This window comes from Saccostrea echinata, unplaced genomic scaffold, assembly GCF_033153115.1.
Source record: "Saccostrea echinata isolate AGI-Se365-2 ecotype Australia unplaced genomic scaffold, CSIRO_AGI_Sech_v1 ptg000052l, whole genome shotgun sequence".
NCBI classification, from domain to species: Eukaryota; Metazoa; Mollusca; class Bivalvia; order Ostreida; family Ostreidae; genus Saccostrea; species Saccostrea echinata.
In genome coordinates, this window is record NW_026889801.1 from 14,794,021 (window position 1) to 14,816,907 (window position 22,887).

The 22,887-nt window shown below is 31.3% G+C and overlaps 1 protein-coding gene across 1 annotated transcript in view; it reads right to left on the reverse strand.

Annotated features, from left to right (window-relative positions):
• Positions 1 to 263: 263 nt before the first annotated feature.
• LOC133204128 (uncharacterized) overlaps positions 264 to 22,887 on the reverse strand; it is a 363,878-nt gene continuing 341,254 nt past the window's right edge. The window contains exons 2-5 of the mRNA XM_061339896.1: positions 1,243 to 1,359; positions 956 to 1,082; positions 744 to 850; positions 264 to 602 (exon numbers count right to left, since the gene is read on the reverse strand). Coding sequence (XP_061195880.1) covers positions 535 to 602; positions 744 to 850; positions 956 to 1,082; positions 1,243 to 1,359 — 419 coding nt within the window. The 3' untranslated portion in view covers positions 264 to 534. The remainder of the gene's footprint in view (positions 603 to 743; positions 851 to 955; positions 1,083 to 1,242; positions 1,360 to 22,887) is intronic.

The following is a 22,887-nucleotide window of genomic DNA, read 5'->3' on the forward strand; positions in this document are numbered from 1 at the left end:
GCATAATTTAAATCGGGAATGTCTGTGCTCTACAGATGAAATACTCAGACTAGATTTGTTGACTATCTAGTTAAATAAAATAAGGAAATGCTAAGTTATATGTGTAATTTGAATTTTTATAGGAAAACATTGACATATGTAATTGTTATAAAATTCAAAAATATGAACTCTCATTTCCTATTTCATGTATTTATTTCTTGATGAAGGTTTTCAACATATCTTAAACAAAGATTTCATACAAAACTTTATAAATTACCTTTCTAAAAAAATGCTGATGTAGTAAATGTAACAACTGCACAAATTAATACAAACTGAAATAAATCGTCATCAAAATTGATGATGCCATCTGAAAGAGAATGCTAAAGATATAAGTACCAGCATTAGCTCTTTCGTATAGTATTCCTGATAAGTCATTTACTGCCGATACAAACATTTTGATGAATGTGTCCTTAGTAACTATTCAAAAATGTTTCTCGTGAATTAGATGAACACTATCTTGATTTAAAAGATGTGAGATATTGTTTTGAAATTCTGTCACGAAAAGTTTCCATTGGACGTGATATGATTGAGTGGTTCTTGCTCCATGCCGCCTGAAGATGTCTCTGTAGAATTAGATTTCAAATATTTAATTGTGCCAAATACTGTTAATATTTTTTTTCCAGAGTTTATTTAAGATACTAAATATAAAAAAAAAAAAAAAAAAGAAATATAATCTGAAAAAAAATATATAAACATAGATGTACCTGGTTTTCTTCTTCCTTTTGCACATCTGAACAGATATATCACAAATCCTACTAATACCGCTAGGAAAACACTACTGATGCAAACAAATATGATTACACTGTCCGCCCTGCAAAACACAAGATTGAATATTGCAATTTAATTTACAATCTCTCTCTCTCTATAAAATATTATTTTTTGTGTCACTGAGTGCCAGTGGAAATGCAATACTCACGACACAAACTCCCTTCCCTCCTTCATCTCTAAATTGATTTCTAAAGCAGTTTTGTTCAAGTCTGATTTATAGAGTTTATTTAATTGGATCCCATGGTTAAATTTTTTTAGAGCAACACAATCTGAATCTGAAACGAGAAAGCATGAATTTATACAAACTAACATTTATCAGAAGCTATGAACACTTCTGCTGAGACTGTTCCTAAAACTGTGAATTCAAAATAAAATACTGATCAATAAGTTAAAATAAAACAATTGAACTTTTATAATTGCATAAAAGAACATTACATTTATAGGACATCCATGACTTGTATCTGCTTGGACAAGGCTCTGCGAAGTTTTTACAATCTGCATTATAGTTGTCTTGTATTCTTTCCCCCTGAAAATTATACTCTGGACAATATCCTGTTCACAAAAATAGACAAAATTAAACCAATTATCGAATAACAGCGCTGTTTTAAACCTTATCAAAGAATTTTAGTTCTTTTTGATTTGTATTTTTCGTGTAAATAACAAAATTTAAGTTTTAACGTTTATTTCAAAAATGATTGTTTCCACAAAAGATTATTTACTCTTACAACAATTACAATACTTAATAGGTAGAGAGATAAAATGTAATATATTACGAGAAAGTTTTGTCAATTCCAAAAACATTGAAATCTTACTGTGCAGTACTTACCCAAAAGATATAAACCAGGTGCACAAACTTCAACAGTTTGATTCATGAACGCATTTGATACACAGTGGTATCTAAAATTCTCTGGACTGGTACAGTTCTGAGGAATACTTGAACAGTTTTTCCTTTCTGTGGCTTCCATCCATGACTTCTCCGTACTAGGACATCTTGAAAAGGACAGGGTTATTTTCGTTGCGGGACAGTTCTGGAACGCTGTTGTCTTGAAAATAGATGTACATGTATATGGAACTTAGTTCAGATGATATATGTAGGTAAATAAGCCAGTAGGTAATTTTTTTTTTTTTTGAAGTCGGCATTATGTACATAAAGAAGAAGTAACATTAGTTTTTTTTAGAGCTCTGAACCAATTGCATTATATAACAAAAGTCCAGCATGCAAAACACATGTATACATATTGCGCATAGTAAATAAATAGGATAATTGCCTAATGATTAATTAAAAAAAAAACCGAAAAAACAAAGAAACAGAATATGATAATTAAGCATTTAGTCTAGATTAAACCATAGAAGTCAAATTAAAAGCACTTATTTTGGTGATTGACTTAAATATTCCATCAGAAAAAATGACCTAAATTAAAACTAAAATAATGTAAAATCCTTAACAGCACACATCCTTGTAATCGGATCAATCCCTATCAACATTGACAAGATTTGTATTGTAAAGCGAATTATATGGGGGTGGTGTTGGGGGGAGGAGCGGTTGAGTAACATAAATAAAACAAGAATAAAAAGAAACGAGGATCCTAGTGAGCTTATATTTTTATCATCATGGGATGTTACTTTCAGCCCCAGGATTCCTTTTGTTTGAAAACAAAGAAATTAATAAAGTTAAACATAGACAGAGTTAAAAATGATTACAGTAGAAAACTAAAGAAAAAGAGATATCATCAAGAGGTTAAATAAGCTATTGGTATTGATGGAAAATATTTGTAGGAACTCTCTTTAAATCTATTGTTAAATTATCAGTATTATTTTCCTTCTGACGTATACACTCTTGACAACGTGTTTTATAGATAAATGAGGACGGATTTAATTTCTTTTTAATTGCTAGAACAGAATCTATGCTTATATTGAATAAATGCTGTTGATCGAAGTAAGAATTTAGTACATACATGTACAATGTAATATTGACTCTAACAAAATTCCCCTTTTCTAAATATAGCATGATCTGCTTACTGAGACGTGTTACCTTTTATATTTCTAATACTGAAACGGTCTGAAGATTGTTTTTCGTAAGATGTTTTTATTAAAATTTATATATACTATTTACTTACTATTTACTTATAAGTAAATTATATACGGTACCAATTTTGAGACACGAGATGCGCATTTCGACAAATTATGTCTCTTCAGTGATGTTCAAGCCGAAACGTTGAAAATTTATACAAAATGTTTAAATGAAAAAGACTTGGAAGAGCTGAAAAAGGTGCAGAAGATTGGAGCCAAATACGTCGAAGGATCAAAGCTATGCTTGAGGGAGATACTCCTTAATTTTGAAAAAAAAAAAAACAATCTGAAAAAGTAGAGTACCATGAAAAGATTGTAATGTTTTTAAAGGTATATTTATGATGTGAATAACCAAGTACAAAATTAAAAACATTAGACGGAAAATGACTATAAACCAGCAGTACTGTACATAATGAAAACCAAAATAATAACAGTAATATTTGAATGTAAAAATAATAACTTAAAGTTGCATGAAAAAAGAATAAAATCTTTGATATTACGCAATCTCTTTTCGGGTTCCCCCTTTACCAAAAATAGACTTCAAAATAATGTTCAAAAGATTCATTAATTTGAATATTTCTGTGATGAGATTCTATGATGTAGACATAAACTTTATGAAATAAGATATAAAGTTTATCTACAAATTATTTTCAATCAGTTCATGGTAGCCGCTAAATTAAAAATTATTTCAAAAGAAGCGCATGAACATCTTTTAATACAATATCGATCCGAAATATGCTTCTATAATTTTAAGAACTGAATTCGGACTCATCGAAGAAAGAAGAGTTAAAAGTAAAGTTACTTACACATATAGTCTCAATAGGTAAAACGAACAGAAAGAATATAAGAGTGTCCATAGTTGTTTGCTCTTCAAATGTACTGTATCGAGTATGGTGCATTTCATTAAATGACTGATAAACCTATAAATAAAGGGGATTACAGTGTAGGTCTATCGTGTGTATCGACGTGATATCAAAATTAATTATCAGATGTATTTTCCCCTGTCAATGATATTAAGTAAATGAAATCAAGTACATAATTTTTAGCTCTACTGGTCAAAGACGAGAAGAGCTTATGTATTAGTAGGTGTACGTCGTCTGTCTGTCTGTCCTACCGTCTGCAAACGATTCTTCAAAACGCTACTCCTCCTACAGTTTTGTTCCTATTTCAATCTTATCGGTTTCTGACTTCGATAAACGCTATTGCCATGGTAAATGAAAATAGAAATCCCGTTAAAATCATTTCATAACACTACTTCTCCACAGTTTGTGTCAATTTTAACAAGACTTGGTACACAAGTAGATAATACTACGATAAATAATTCTGTTTATCGGTGTTTGATTTTGGCAAACGATGTTGTCCTGGCCCCTGGATCATGAAAAACATCTTAAGCTTAAGTCAAAATCTTTATGTTCTATTTAATTTTTGTAAAAGTCAAGCAGAGCAAAGTGAATTTTTTTCAAAATTGCTTTACAAAAGTGTTGTTATATGCAAATTTAGAGAATAATGCAATAATTGATAAACATTTTACAGGTGATTGAAAATTTGACTCTAAAAGTCTAAGTTTGTTTCATGATCCTGGGGCTTGGTTATTAAAAATAAAAATTTCTATGAAATTCTTACAAGATGCTACTCCTCCTATTGCTTATCCAATTTCAAAAAGAAATGATACACACGTAGACTATACAACGATACTAAGATACATATTTTTTATGTGTTTTACTGGTGTAATTAAAAATGATAAACAAATAAAAATATTTACAAGAAGTACATAAGGAAAAAGGATTACAGTTTAAATTTTTTTGTCACTTTTTCACTTGGAATATTTTAAACTAATTTTAAGATTTCTATTTCATGCATATTTATGTCTTTTGAAATTGCTAACAATATTCCGAATAATATTTCTAATAATCTAGATATATACAAATGTAATTGAAAGAGTGTGTGTAAAAACTGTGTTGGAGATATTCATGGTAATTTAATAATGTATAGTGCTTCGAATATGCCGAAAATCCAGATCCAGTCTGAAGGGAATTCAATTTACCTTTAAATCTGTCTTAAGGATGGATTCTTGTCAGCATTTTACGTCGTCAATGGGTCTCCATAAATTATGCAAGTCGTAAAATGCAAAATTCATATTTAATCGCACTGAAGGAGAAACTATTAGTTAATTTATTAGTTTAAGCAATGAAGAATGTATTTCTATTTAAATAAATAAATATTTCGTAAAATTTTCTTTGATTTGCGACAATGGCCATAAAATTCTCAGTTCGGTAGCGAATGTCAACATGTCCAGATCATTTCCCGTAGAAAACCCTGAGAGGGTCGTTTTTAAAATCTACAAACTGTGAACATTATCGAAGCATTGCAGAAACCCAGGGACAGTTATGACAATTTATAAATCATAGTTATTTATGCCCGGGGGCATTCCGATCAGCCAAAGGAAAGTTTGAACTTGAAGGTCACAATATTAAACACCTGCGAGATATTGCAGATCCACGTTGCCTCGTCTGATGTCATGTCATGTGCAGTGAGCATGTAAGTTAGTTATATATGTCTGAAGATTTTTATAATTTTGAAATTGAATTACATGCTGATTTTCATTGATTTATGGGAATTCGCACGGGAATTATAGATTTGTTATCAATATATTTCGTCTGCATTCCCGCGACTTGTCAACATTTGAAGAGCATATAATTATTATTTTCCTGTGTTCGTCAGTTTTATGAATAACAATTCACAAAAATAGCATTTTTGTATATGATTACAACAAATTTTATCTCTAACTAGCCTAATTTGTTTAAGACACAACAATCATCAAGTTATTAGAAAAGTAAGGTGTTCCGCTTGGGTACAAATCAAACGGAAAAAATAACTTGATATCGTATGTGGAAATATCAATAATATTGAAACATAAAATTGTCAAATAAATTGAGCAAAATGAAACATAATTGTTCAAAAACTATTCATATTATTGTTTTTTCCTTTTCTGTATTTTTAGGATAAAAAAATGTTTATTTATTTATGTCTAATACACTATAATATAAGATGTTATATATACATGTGGTAGAATCTATTAAAATATTTTCATTCATTTAAGTCAATAAATGCAGATGAGATTAGTTGTTTAATCTTATAATCAATTTCCATTAATTAAAAAAAAATAATCTAAAGGATGTTCATGTTGAATTCTTAGGAGAAAAACAACCCTGCTTTACCCTTGACTAGAAAAAAGATTGGAGGTCAGAATGCAGGATGATTGAGCAAGGGGTGTTGGCAGATGGACTATTGAGGTACATGTATAAGAAATATGGACACAACTTTATCTAACTATCACATAATGCAGCATCTGTGGTGCTATGTAAAATATATTACTTTTTTTAAATTATAGGTCAACAAGGCCAAGAACCAAGGGATCAACATCTCCAACAACCTATCATGGAACCACCATATCAATAGTGTTTGTAAGAAGGCCAACAGCACCACCGCCTTCTTATGAAAAAACCTCTCATCCTGTAAAAGCAACATCAAGGACGATGTTATAAGGCCTTGGTCAGACCCCAGGTAGAATATGCATCCACCGTCTGGGACCCTCACACAAAGAAAAACATTGACAAATTAGAAGCGGTGCAAAGAAGGGCAGCTAGGTTTATGACTCATAACTACAACACCACCAGTAGTGTCACAAGAATGATCGACAGGCTAGAATGGGAGAGTTTACACCAACGCAGGATCAAAGCAAAGGCTATCATGATGTACTGTGTTGTCCATTCCCTTATTGCCATAGACCTGCCTCCCCAATTCAGCCAAACAGGAGCAGCCACAAGAGGACACCAACACTGGTACAGGATCCCATTCTGCAGCACCAACATCTACAAGGAGTCATTCTTTCCTACTACCATCAGGATGTAGAACCAGCTACCCAAAGACACCATCACAACAATGTCCCTGGATTCCTTTAAGACCAGGATCCAGAGATATAAAGCACCTTAAAGGAAGCAGGACATGTTTTTAACAGTTTTTAAATTGTAAAAAGATGCATGGACTCCCCCTCCCGCACACGTTTTTAATCAAAGTGAGAAAATGTCACAGCAGCGGCCCTTCACTCCAAAGGAAGAAGAAAAACAAAAAAACTTGTCTTTTGCCAGGTGGACACATGTTTAGCAAGAAATTCTCACAACAAATGAATGATGGTTGTCTGTGGAAAAGAGATTTTCTCAGAATATATCATGTCAGAAGCAGGAATAATATATTTATCTGATCAGAGAAAATGTTTTGTACAAATATGGAAGTCAATGCATGCTATCAAAATCACTGCTGCTTGTTGCATGATTCCATTCTTGATTTTTTTTCGCAAAGTTTCAGTCAAAAGTAGTTTTATTTTTTAAATCATATAATGTTTAATTATTTGACTTCCCTTATTAGCTCACCTGAGCTGAAAGCTCAATTGAGCTTTTCTGATCACATTTTGTCTGTAGTCTGTCTGTCTGTCTGTCTAGCAGTCTGTCTGTCCGTCCGTCTGTAAACTTTTCACATTTTCGACTTCTTCTCCAGAACTACTGGGCCAATTTCAACCAAACTTGCCACAAAGCATCCTTGGGTGAAGGGGGTTCAAGTTTGTTCAAATGAAGGGCCATGCCCTCTTCCAAGGGGAGATAATTAAGAATTGGTGAAAATTTGGTGTCATCATTTAAAAATCTTCTTCTCAAGAACCATTGAGCCAGAAAAGTTTATACTTATGTTCAACCTTCATTACATAGTGTAGATTCAAATTTGTTGAAATCATGACCCCTGGGGTAGGGTGGGGCCACAATGGGGGATCAAATTTTTACATAGGAATATATAGGAAAATTCTTTAAAAATCTTCTCCTCAAGAACAACAAAGCCACAATTAGTCATATTGATATGGAATCATCCTCAGGTAGTGTAGATTCAAGTGTGTTCAAATCATGACCCCTGGGGGTAGGGTGGGGCCACAATGAGGGATCAAAGTTTTACATAGGAAGATATAGAAAAAAATCTTCTTCTCAAGAACAACAGAGTCACAATTGGTCATATTGGTATGGAATCATCCTCAGGTTGTGTAGATTCAAGTTTGTTCAGATCATTACCTCAGGGGTAGGGTGGGCCACAATGGGGGATCAAACTTTTACAGGAATATATAGGGAAAATCTTTAAAAAATTTTTTCTCAAGAACAACAAAGCCACATTTAGTCATATTGATATGGAATCATGTTCAAGAAGTGTAGATTCAAATTTGTTCAAATCATGACCCCCAGGGGTATGGTAGGGCTACAATGGGGGATCAAAGTTTTACATAGGAAGATATAGGGAAAATTCTTAAAAATCTTCTCAAGAACAACAAAGCCACAATTTGTCATATTGATATGGAATCATCCCCAAATATTGTAGATTCAAGCTTGTTCAAGGCATCCTCCAGTAGTAGGGTGGGGCCATAATGGGGGATCAAAGTTTTACAAAAGAACATATACAGGAAATATCTTTAAAAATCTTCTTCAATCTCAAGAACAACAAAGCCATGATCAGTCATATTGATATGGAAGCATCCTCAGGTAGTGTACATTCAAGTTTGTTCAAATCATGCATTTTCGCCTACACTACTAGTGATTTCTTAAATACATTGTTTAACCAAAATTTTATCATACAATCTTAGTTTATACATGCGTAAAACCAAATCACACAGTAATAATATTTCAATGTTAATAGTTCCCTCATAAAATGAATATGAAAATTATCCAGTTTTTATGGAGTATATAGTAAATATTGAGGTATCCATCTAATGATGACAAACTGTTGCCAAAGACCACCCTTAACCAGAAAAACAACTTTTGAATAATTTTATTTTGATTTGACTGCACTTCATTACATTTAGATGATTTTGGTTAAAGGTGGTCTTCATATTAAAAAAGATGAAAATATACATTCATTTTTTTCCTCATATAATCGTAAGATTTAGCAATCTGTCTTAAATTTATCTCCTCGACATCATTGACTTCGTTGGCGCAGTGGTATGATTGCTGGAATGTAAATATGATGAGTGCGAGTTCGAGCCCCACGTTTTTCCATTTATGCTATTTTAATTTTTTTTTTCTCTGTGTATCTTTTCTACATTTTTTTAAATTTTGTTTTATAATATACATAATTTCAGAAAGTTATGATATACACATTACACTTTGAAAGTACCTCGGGAAAAGACAGTCCTAAACTATTTTATTAAAGTTTGTAAATTCATAGCTACAGTGTACTTGTTTTATTTTTAATTTTCTAAATCTTTTGTCTCAGAATTAGAGTACTGAACAAGGCAGCAAAATGATTGTCATTTGACAAACTTGCAGCTATGAAAATACAACACTCGTCCTTAAATCATATTACATAGTTTGATCTTGAATTGAAAAAAGTTATATCTATAAATAGAAACAGGTGATTTCCTTTTAAATTCTTGAGTCGGCCGTGTCGTCGGTAAGGCAGCTATGGCTCTTTGAAATCTTACTCCTATAGTGAATTTTTCAAGCATTATCTTTCATCAAAACAAGTTATTGACACTGATAAATAAATGTTTGTATTACAAATTCTCAAAAAGAAATTTCATCCTTGAATAAGTATTTTGCATCTAAATGTGAAATTAAGTTTCATAGCTGCATGAATATCATTGTTACAAAGTTCAAAGGATGTCATTTTCAGGCAAAGATGTCAAAGTGCATTTGATTGTCACTCATGATGACTTTTTTGTTATCTTAAAACTCCAGCAAAAATTATGCAATATATGATCACACTGAGGAGTTATATTTATTTGTGCTGATGCTGATCAAACTATATACTTATACTCATAAATGTGTGTAGGTATTTATTGATTTCAAAACTTGTTCAACAAATGTGAAATATCCAATAATATAATACCAGGGATCTATATATATATATATATATATATATATATATATATATATATATATATATATATATATATATATATATATATATATATATATATATATATATATGTACATGTATAGGCATGTATTAGTCCCTCTGATATTCATATATTGAGCATTGAATGTCTAGATTCATATGGCATGTTCACTATACATGTATATTGATTTCATGCTTATCTCATAAATAATGTATTGAAATCTTTTCTAGTCTATGAAAATTTTAAGTATGATTTTTCTCAAAATTTTTTGGAAGGCTTATTAATTATTCCTGTTATATTGAAGGTTAAGTTGCTTTGAGGATTTGTCCTGTGCATGTGAAGAATGTATGTGATAATTTTCTGTAATTGCCACCAGAAAGTTGATGTATTTTATAAAATTGTCACACATAACTTATTCATCAGAATAAAATGACAGAGGAAATTCGAAATGAATATTTTAAATATCATTGGTGTAAAATACCATAATAATGAAAAGTATAGCTGGTAGAAATGAATGTATATATGTCACAATTACACCAAATTGCTATATTTTTGGGGATTAAAAATCTTACTTATAGATTTTAAAAACACTCTGTAAATTGAAGATTTCTGAAAGTGTAGAGTAAATTCGGGCTAATTTTCTTCTATAATTTGCCTGACTACCATATCTTTTTTACCTTGTAAATTAATCTTGAACCTTTGAATATTCCTCAGACAAAAATGTAAATATTTGACATTATATGGTCAATTGTAAAAATTGAATTGAAATTTCATGTGAATTCATGAAAACAGAGAATTTTGAAAAATATATCGAGGAAATTCGGATTAAATGTATTTATTGAATATAAAGGATTTCTTGTTTTCTTTTCACCAGCTCATTTCATATTAATTAGTGATCAAAAATAATGAACAACTTTAATTTTATGGTGAAAGTATTTTTTTCAATTATCAAAATTTATTCATGTGCACAAATTTCAAAACTTCCCTGTGTAAATGAACTATTTTTAGGACTGACTTTCAAATGACCTTGACCGAAAATCGAGGCTGATGACACCAAAGTTTTTGGATGTTAAAATAGTGTACACAGTCTGAATATTGTGTATTCAAAAAATCAAGATTCTGCTATTATAAGAAATATAAGAATCCATCCTTAAAGTCATTTCCTGTTCATCACGACTTTTTATTCTTGCTGTTGTAAGTCTGTATTATTATAATTGGCAGTTAGAATTAATCCTCCGTCCACATTTATGACTTGGTTGTACAAAATGTATGCGATAATTTTTGGTAACCATTTACTCAGAAGTGTAGAAATCCTCCGACACTACTGCTAGAATTTTTTGAATGTAATATAAATGTTTACATAAATTACTAGGGCCCTAGGTATCAAATGAACTAGATATTGTATTTCTGGAACCAACAAGCTCATGTTTATTGTGCATAATTTTTGGACTGACGATCATATGGCTCCTTAACAAATCATTTTAATATCATCACACTATTATTTATGATATATACCCCTTGCATATGTACATGTATGCTAAATGATAAATTTTCTGCCTCCCCTTTTTCTTCCGGGTAAGAATGTGGATGAAAAAAAATTAAAAACCGTGCAATTCATATTTATCCTTGCAATGTTCATTCAGAATCAATGATTTTTGATAAATCTTTGCAACAGATACTATGTATGGTTGACGACTTTTAAAACTGCATGGGATAGTTTTCTGAATGAAGAGGACTTCAGTTGTGAAGTGAAGATGTTTGAGTAAAGTTTGTTTCTTTAATACTTGAAATAAAATACCTTTTCATCGATAATGCTATGATGATCTTGATACAATTGGAGATTTTAAATATCAAAGATAAACACGCTGCATTGAAATTTGTAAATGACCACTCTGACCTGAGGTTCATAGTGTGAAATTCGGAGTATTACCTCAGACCATCATTCCCAATGAGTGAAAATTAATAAAACGAGTGAAATGTGAAAAGCACTTTTTTAAAATATATATATACAAAATTGATTGTTAACCCCTCCAACTTTTCAAAATCTTCTTTCAATGAATCTTTCTTTCTTTAGTCAGTAGGTGTTACATTGTAACAAAGCACACAACGTCAACAACAAAATATCGTGTTTTTTTTAAACAAGATACTCCGAAAAGATACATGAAGGAAATCCTCAAAATACTCTTTGAAGCACATCAATTTAATATCTTTTGTTATAAAAAAAACCACATTGTTTCTCAACTTTAAGTTTCATTAGTATCTGTAACGTATCTAGATCTAAAGGTATGTTTGTCATATACTTACGGACAGCTTGGTAAAATTTAGCAATAAATTTATAAGGGTCAAGAAAATATTCTTCATTTTGTCCATCTTTGCCTGTTTCAAATCAAGCACAAATAATTTTATGATTAACTGACTTAATAATTAGTTTTGAGGTAAAAATCTTCATCTTCAATGAATGATTTTTTTTTTACAACTGTTCATTCCTACCTTTCAGAGATTCTGGTTGGAAATACCCTTAGCTAAAAATATGATATTCTCAACCTGAACATGCAAATATACTCAGTAATCGTTCAATTTATTCACTAGAACGAAACAGCTATTGTACGAATAAACATGTATTTTAAAAGAAGTATTACGTCGTGTTTGAATTAAAATGATATATGTATAATATTCCAATTTTCGTAACATTACAGCAAGAGGTAACATATATTAGGGATACCTTTGCACATATGTACAAATATCGCTTAGTAATGTTACATATAAAGGTTCTATCTAGATCCTTTTCCCTAGTATGTTTAAGTTCATTTTAGTTTTGTAAAAGCTAATTGATTGCATTTCAAACCTAAGATATTTAAAAGAAAGAGGTTTAAAATGTCTTTATTATAATTAACTGACGGGGTCACTTTTTCCCTGCTTTCCTGTTCAAGGAATAAGAGGGTGAAAAGGTAGCATGCTGATAAGCCATAAAGCGAGAGAATGCCAATATTTGACCGTTTGAGAAAATTACAATGAGAATGGGTCATGCAATGTAGCAACAATGCGAGGAGGCAAGACAAGCAGCAACATTGCAAGGGTTACAACATATTTACATAATTAACAGTTCCTGGCAGAATTATGAGACATTATTTGAAGACAATAAATTATGAGACGTTATTTGAAGTAAATTATAAATGCATAGAAAGGCAAACTTAACATTTTCTTTAAAATTAAGCAGATTCATTAATAAATTTTAAGCTTTACATACAAATCGATTTGTAAAGACAATTATAATTTTTCCACAGGCCTCAGTCATAGAAAATGATCCATATCAATGCTTCAAACTTTATCACCTCTGTACGTGTCTGGAACCAGTGCTTTAACGATTTAACACATACATAACATGTTTTTTTTTTCCAGATATAATAACAGTTTAAATAATCACGGGTAGACAATATTTCTGACTATATTTCCTTTGAAAAGATTAGCAACTCGTGGATAACGAACTCAAACTTTTACCTTGCAGGAGTGGTACACCTTGCCTATATGTATGGTTTTCAAAACAAAATCTGGTAGTTTTATGCAGATGATAAAGGGGTAGGTTTAATGTTATACATGTAGGAAGGTTTGTGATTTGCAGCAAGAATCTTGAAATGTTTTGAGTAAAGATAAAATGAAGTTTATGTACATTACAAAAATGATATGCATAATTTGCTTCAAAAGCATAAATTAATATTCAAAGAGCTCTGCTCTAGCATTCTACAATACACTCTACATGCTCTCTGTCAAAAAAAAAAAAAAAAAACATATTTAACCATTGAAGAACAATACTGAAAATGTAGTTTTAAAAAAAAAAAATAAAATAAAATAAAACTACATGTTAATAATTAATATAACAAAAATATGTTGTTTCGTTTGATCAATTTTATGAGGAATATATAGATGAAAATATTAATGTTAAGACGAGGCATTTCTTTAGAGCATATATGTTTTAATCGTAATGTTCTACTGACTGTCTTAAGTAACATGACTTAACTTCAGACTAGTTCACCTGAAACAATGCAAATAAATGGACTAAGTAGTAGTGTTAGATCTAAGGTAAGGGTAATGTGTAATGGAAATGCATTGTTTGTTTGTTTTTTTTTTTTACCGTCTAACTCGAGAATTTTTCACTCATATGGAGACAGTGACACTTTCCGGTGGAGGGCAGATAATTTATACATATACTCATGGCAATTGAGGAATGAGGGATATTTTTTCGTTCCAACATCTACTGTGACATGGAACCTCGGCTTATACAATCTCATCCAAAGGACCGGTCTCCACGTCTGGCAGTGGATTAGAACCCACGACGTAAGGATCAGCTCCTTGCATCCCGACTTTAGAGCAGATGCTCTAACCACTGCGTTACGCGGGCAAAATATATGGAGATAACGAATATTCAAGCTGCTCAGAAGTCCATTCAAACAATACAAATCAGGAGCAGAGCAAACACGGACCTCTAAAACATCAGTGATGGGATGAGGTGCCATGGAGGAGTGGGCATCCACTGCCGACCCTTCACACTCCCTTATGTTCCTTAGCATATCATGGGAAATTCGACAATTAAGTGTGAAATTAATGGCCCAACAATTTATATGAAAAACGTCAGTCAGCATTTGACTTAATGATAGATTGTATTTATTGACAAGGTGAATATATCGTCCATAGAACTTACGGAAGGATGACTTTAAACGAAACTGTTAGTATTCTTGTTTCATGAACTTGTTGGTCAATAACTTACCTCGTTTTAGAAATTGTTCATATGTAGAGCATGCTTTTATGTATCGAATCCACAGAGAAATATAAACCAAGTATCAATATGATAAGAGTATATTGCTGTATATATAGGTAAGGGAAGTAAATTCATCATGCTTATCACATTAAGGCCTTGTTGTTAGATTACCATTAAGGTCTTTTTCTAGTAAAATATCCAAATATGAAACATATGTGTCAGACTATGTGGTATCTTTAATCTCAAGTTCACTGAGATGTATAGTGTCGACATATGAATGAAAATAACCATTGTTATTTGATAATACGTAGGTCATCGATATATCTATCTCTCCAGTTGAGGGCAACAGCAAGCGTTTTCTTCTTCTCATGTATGAGATTTTGAATAAGTTTTGCTTCGTATAAATGCAAAAATAGGTCTGCTAATATCAGGATGCAATTGGTAACAATGGAAATTCCAACATACTGTTGGAAGACCTGGTCTCCAAAACCACGTATATACTGTCGATCAGAAACTCAAGCAGCTTTTTAATATCAATTTCATAGAAAAATAATTTTGTAAATGACCAATGACAAGGTAAGTAAATTAACGAGTTCCATTTTTATTGAGAAAGCAGTAAACTGTTGTAAATGATGTAAAAAAAAAAAAAAAAAGCCTGGACTTTGATTTATCTTTGGGAGTGGTTGTATATAGTGTTAAAGTCTTCATGTTATTAGTTTTGTAAAATTTTGTGTTTTCAAATTTTCCAAAAGTTCCTTGGAATTTTTAACAATCCACATCTGATTTACAACACTTCTCTAATATATTGATGCACAGTATCTCTGAAGTTTCTCCTTCGCTTCTGTTAATAATTTAGTGAGGAGTAAAGAAAGAGGCTTGATAGAACATTTACGTGAACCTGCTATTTATCTTCTTAAGGATATTTATGATGATTCGGAATCCAATATAGGTATAGTAGTTCAAATTCATTTTAGTTGCTGGGAATATTAAAAATACTTTAGTATTCAAAATTGACGTATTATTTTGAAGAATTTCCTCTTAAGAAAGGGATTTATGGGTACAATGTATAAGTTGGATTACAACTTTGAGAATTAAACCCCAGTTCCTCTGTGCTTATCTAGTGTATTGCGTTCATATTTAAATTATGTAGTGTAATTTAATGAATTACCTTGGAAAAATATAAGTAATGATCATGACCTTTACTTTTCAGTTACATTTCAATAAATTTCTATATTTTGATATTATATCTTTGCTTCTGAATCAAACACAAACCTGGGTACTCACAGGTCTTATTATTTTTAATTAATTATACACCTATGTACATGTACCACGTTTGATAATTAAAAAAAAACTAATCTTACCTATTTCTTTTTGTTTTAATAGAAAATTGCTTGATAAGTAACTTATAAATCAATCGAAACGAACCAGGAAAATTATTTTAACAAATCAGCAAGTTTTAAAGAAAGCCCTCCAAAAATGACATAAGTACACTGTATAGTTTTTTTTGTATATACAGAGTTCATAATTCTGCTGAGATGGACTCAGTGAAATATTAGATCAATATGATCGACTATAAACCACAAAGAGAAACCTTAACCCCCAGTTAATTTAAATATTTGCCAATCATTTCTTTTGTAGCTTTAAAGTCACCATTGATTTCAAACCCCATGTCTTGGTAATTTTGACCATTAATCATGTAAAAAATCACAGCTTAGTTAATTATCTAGACTAACCACAAGTGCTCATATATCTTTTTGTTAATGCAGTAATTACATTCAAAACGTATCAATTAATTGAATATATTATTTCCTATAGGAAGGTTATTAAATGTTTAAAGAACTAACATCAGAGACTAAGTTAAACTAAAACACTGAGAGTGTGCCTATTTACTTCATTTGTCATCTGGTGATTGACAAAATACACGAACTTTGTAAGAAAATGGATTCAAAATACAACCCACATTTTGATTTTAATTCACAAATTATTGTGTGGTCATAAATTTTCACTAATTTTTTTCTCTTCAAATGTAATTTGTAATGTATTCAATTAGTTTTTTGAATGCAGTAGTTTAACAGGTTTAAGTGCATAACTTTTCAAAGTAATTGACCCCAGTTATATAGTAATTATTATTATATTAAATCATTATGATACCAAACAGATATGTCTTTTGATTTTCATTTGATATCTTTGATTATTATCAGTCAGAGAATTAGAATTCACAACGGAATGCTCATAAATGATTTGAAAGGTATGGAAATGTATGTGATATACTTCTTGTACCAGGCAATACAAAATTTACAAAGATTTGATCAAACAGTTCTGTACATGTAGTGTGCCCAGGTAATAATGAAAAGGTTTTAGAGAAACAATATACATCAATTGAGCGTCAGAGTGATACAAAAAATAATGGGCGAAAAAGAGATACCCCAGGGGAAAAAACCGAAGTGAAATAAAATCTGATCTCACTGAGATATAAAACACTCAAAATTAACAGTTCCTTGACTTTGGTATACAGATGGACAATTCTAGTCCCTTGTATAAACACTTACTTTTTGTCAATTTGAAATAAAATACTCTTCAAAAACATTAAGGTGCAAAATGACTGACTTCTTGCATATTATCTGTCATGTGAATTTGGTTCAAAAAATACAAGGAAGCGTGAACAAACATTATATCTTGATGATAGCAAGACTTTACGGGGTATTTTACCGCAAGGAATATCACTGATATTTAAGGAATGTTTTTTTTAAGTTTTGTGTGAGTTAATGGTGTGTAAATCACACAGACCTGTCACGTAGGCATATTTCATGAAGTGCTAGCGCTTCATGAAAAATATGCCTACGTGCAAGTCTATGTGATTTACACACCAATAATTCACACTTAACATAAAAACACTCTTTATATTTACATTTTACAAGTTTAAAAGCACCAATTATATACTGATTAATAAATATAATTCACAGGAAAAAAAAACCCCAGACATAACACCTTGAAAATAGCAGAACTTTACAAGGTAAATTTCCTCTAAAAAATTGAATGATGTGTACGAGGGTTATCCGAAAAGTTCGTGGACAAATGCTTATTTTGTTAATAAAGTCCGCAATGGCAAACATGTAATAATATCTTTATACAGACCATGATTTAGTAAATATATAAAAATCAAAACAATGTACACTATTTAAGAACGTAATAGGTGTAAATACGTTATATATGCAAGAAGCACGACCCAGTCTGTCGTAACGCTAATTTCATGATGGCGTCAAAAATATTGATTTTGAATTTTTGTCACATGTTCATGGACACACGCTATTTTTCTATATTATACCACACTGCCAAGTGTGTGAAATAATATTTATGTATGGAACAATACACGATGATATACGAACGTCATCAATAAAAACATTTTATACAGCCCAGTCCAACGTGCTAGATTTATTACGTCATTATAATTAATAGGGATATCCAATTATTATCAAATAACAGTGGTTTTTCCACTTCAACTGACTCCGAGATTTTACACACCGTTGAAGAATCGTATACACCAGTTATAAATCATTGAATTAAATATATTCCAATAATCTCAAGTTGTGTCTGACGTCGTTTCAACCATATGAAACATAATTGTATGATTAGACGCTGTTCCGTTCGGATGGCTGATGTCGCTTTTTCTGTCAATTTTTGAAACATACTTCTTGCGGTTTTCGCTTAATATTCTTTCTGTCTATTTTGTAAGCGATACTACTGATATCGAGAAATAGTAATATCCGTTTTATTTGCGACATATTTAATTCTTATTTAGCTTTGACTTGTTTTATATAGACAATTATCATTTCAAATAAAGCACTCAATTTAAAAGTTTAAGGCATTTTAACTCTGGGCCGTGCGCACCATTGGCGACCTTTAATGTCCGCGATTTTTACAAAAATAGTTTCAACAATAAAAACTAAACTATTCTGACTTCGATATTTATAACTTATATTTTGGTATACAATAAATACATCATGAACCATTCGTTTTGACAAAAACCCCGTTGTAAACAAACGTTTTTGGACAACCCTCGAACATTATATATTATTCACAGAATAAAACATATGTTACAATTTGAAAAAAAAAAAAGACTCGTCATGGTTAATCCCATTTCAAAGAATGTCAGTGATACAATATATTATTCAAACCACCAACAACATTACAATCTAATGATAACAAAAATTTACAGGGTAAATTTTCCCCCTCCCTCAAAAAAACATAACTTATATAGTGTACATTTTTCACAGCAAATGCAAGCTTAACGTCTTATGGAAGGTTCTTTGGTGCCATATACAAAAAAGACGTTAATGCTAAAAACACTTTACGGGGTAAATTTACCCTGCAAAGACTATCAATTAAACCGTTCATATTATTGAAAGCAAAAGCAACAAACATTACGTCTGGATGATGGCAAGACTCTACGGGATAAATCCCCCCCCCCCCCCCAAGAATATCTCTGATAAAGTGTACATTTCTCACAGGCAATGCAAACATAAGACCTTTTTTGTAAACTCAAGTTTTTCAATAAAGATACAATCTGATTACAGCAGAAAAAATATGCAGTAAAGTTTCTGTTTCCTGAGCACAGAACTAACAGTTCAGAATACATTAGAGATCCTATAGAAATTTTGTATTGTAGCCACTTGACAGAAAAATCAGGTGTAGTCTTAAAACAAATTTTTATAACATATTTTATAAAATCAAATATGTATACCTCCCTAAAAAAATAAATCTAGATTTTTATCTGAACAATTTCATATTCAGAGAGGTTGTAGACAAGGAAATCTTATTACTGTCTATTTGTTTCTCCTTTGAGCTGAAATCCAAACTATTCCAATCAAATAAAACAGAGAAATAAAATGTGTTATTGTAAATGAAAAAGAACATAAAATCTCTCAATATGCAGATGATACATTAATGCTCTTGATAGTAAAGCAAAATCTTTGTTTGCTGCTCATAATATGTTGTTTTCATATTCAGAAATATCTGGAATAAAGATAAACAATTCAAAGAAAAATTATTTGGATTGGCTCAAAAACATTTTCAAGCCACGTTTATCATCATTCAAGAAGGAAAACTAGACTGGAGATCCTCAACTTTGACTTTGTTGGTATTAATATTTCAGTAGAGTTAGCAAATGCTACAGATATAATTTTACCAAAATTATTTCAATGGTCCAACAATGGAATAGACGAATACTTACACCGATTGGTCGTGCCACCATTGTTAAAACATTTTACCAAAGCGTCCTTTTTTGTTATTTATTTCCCTTCCTACTCCTAGCTATGATAAAATATCTTTCATTGTGTAGAGACCTTTTTGAAATTATATGGAAATCAAAAAAGTGATAGAGATAGAAGAGATTATTTATCCAAGATTATTTTTCCTAGGGATTAAAGGTGATAAATATTGATAACTCCATAAAATCACTGAAATATACATGGTTCAAAAGACGGTAACAAAAAGAAGTAAACCATGGCTAGAGATATTATGGAAATTCATGGTAATGATGTTGTTAATAAATTTATGGATTTTGGTGATGCTTTTCTAAAGCCTTAAAACGATATTTTCAGATGTGATGTTTTAACTTCATAGAAATGTGGTTGGAGGTCAGTATCTACATATGAAATAATTAATTATGATATTAAGGTAGATAGCAAAAGCATTTTTTTAAATAGAAAATTGATATAAAAGTGTGGTTAAAAATATTAGAGATTTTTCTATCTGAAGATTGCAAATTTCTATCAAAGTCTATCCTCCAAGATAAAAAATCAATTTCTCCAATGTAGGCTTAATGCAGTATAATAGCACACAGAAAGTGTATTATTGACCTATGCTATTTGAAAATTTTAAAGAATAGGTCAATAGATAAAATGTGTTTGAAATAAAACAAAAAAAAACATTGTCAACAAAATTAACCTGTTCAACCCCCCCCCCCCCCCCCGTATCGAGGATTCAGGGGTATATAGTTTTTCCCTGTCCTTCCGTCCGCCTGTTCTTCTGCCTATCTGTCTGTCTTTCTGTTTGTCTGATTGTCTGTTTGTCCGCAAAAGCTTTAGCCTTGCCCATCACTTTTGATTGGGTGGAGCTATGGCTATCATATATCATATGGGTATTCCTTGCATTGTGACAAGCCTTTTCTTTGGGTACCAACATATTTGACCTCTTGACTTTGACTTGGTGTTTGACCCCCTTTTGCAAAAATTTACCCAACTTCAACCTTGGTCATATCTTTTGAACAGTTGGAAATAGAAATTTCATATTTCACATGTGTACTTGTTTTGAAAAGACCATTCCATGGGCATAAAAAAATTGACCTTTACTTTAGAGTTTGACCCACTTTAAAAAAAAAAAAACTTTAAACTTGGCCATAACTTTGAACAGTTAGTACTAAGGCTTTAAAATTTCACAGGCATATTCCTTGTGAAAAGACCTTTCTTTTGATACCATCAATTTTGACCTTTTGATCTTGACCTTGGAGTTTGACTTACTTTGAAAACCTAAAATCTTCGCCATGACATTTTTGAACAGTTGGTACTAGGGCTTTTATATTTAGCGTGTGCGTTTCTTTTGACAAGGTTTTCCCTTGTGTACTATTAATTTTTACATTTGACCTTGGAGTTTCAGTGATTTTAAGAAAAAAAAAAAACCTTTTGAGTAGTTGGTGCTTGGGCTTTATATTTACCTGGTATTTCCATTGACACAAGTCCTTTCTTTGGGTAACAATATTTTTTTTTATTTCTTAACCTTGGAATGTGACTAGCATTTGAGAAACATTAACCTTCGCCAAAAGTTGCCACACACCTCAGTGTTTCACAAACACTATACAATTATGGACTCTTTCTTTGGTGAATATGGTTTGTTATTCACCAGAAAAATATCAATATTGACCGAGGCGAAGCCGAGGTCAATATTAATATTTTTCTGGTGAATAACAAACCATATTCACCATCGAAAGAGTCCATAATTATTTTATTATATAGTCAGGATTTAATGAATAAGACATTGAAAGCCGCCTGTCAATTCCATTTTCATTAACGAACTTCTGTCGTAGAAAAATAAAAAATGTCCAGATTACATCCTATAACCTCCGTGTTTTCCTTTTGATGTGCGTAAGACATCGAAATGTTAAGAAAATAATCCTGCGATAGACTTGTGAAACAATTTTTCCTGCTCATATATTCAGCTAGCTCCGACCGTTGCAACCATTGTTTTCAACGTTGTTTAGGGTATTGATTATGACGTCACAATGCCACTGCACGCGCACTGACCCTCCGGTGAATACGGCTTCAAATCCGGTGAATATGTAGTGTTATGAACTGTTTGCGTTTGTATAGATTATATAGGGGCTATTTATAGACTATATAATAATATACAATTATGGACTCTTTCTTTGGTGAATATAGTTTGTTATCCACCAGAAAAATATCAATATTGACCAAGGCGAAGCCGAGGTCAATATTGATATTTTTCTGGTGAATAACAAACCATATTCACCAAAGAAAGAGTCCATAATTGTTTTATTATTTAGTCCGGATTTGAATAATTAAGACACTGAAGGCTGCATGATGATATCGCTTTCAAACTTCTGTCGTGGAAAACTAAAAAAATCTCCAGATTACAAGTTAAAACTTCCGTGTTTTCCTTTTGCTGTTTGTAAGATATCGAAATGTTTAGAAAATAATCCTGCGATAGGCTTGGCTAATGTTTTTCCTGCTCAGATACACAGCTGGCTTCGGTCGTTGCAACCATTGTTTACATCGTTGAGGTGTTGATTGTGACGTCACAATGCCGCTGCACGCGCACCGACCCTACGGTGAATACGGCTTCAAAACCAGTGAATATGTAGTGTTATGAAATGTTTGCGTTTGTATAGATTATATAGGGACTATAAATAGACTATATAATAAATCTTGTTATTTCGAAAATACTGTTATTATGAAAATTGTACAAAAAGAATTTATGATTATACATTTATGATTAACAAATATAGCAAAAATTATATAATTCCTACAGCAATACCATTGTGAAATCTAAATTCTTCGGTGCCATATACAAAAAAAAAAGAAGTTAATGCTAAAACCAATTTACGACGCATATTGACAATGGATTTCCGAGGGGTGTCAATTTCAACTGTTACCCTAAAAAACATGCACTATTTATTTTATTGTACTGAATGTCTTATTAATTTCGGATGTCATTAAAAAATCGGAGATCCTCGTTAAGTCCACGTTTAGAAAGCTTTCAATCTCTATTTTTCTCAATAAAAAAGCTTTGAAAAAGATTTACAGACATCTTTATT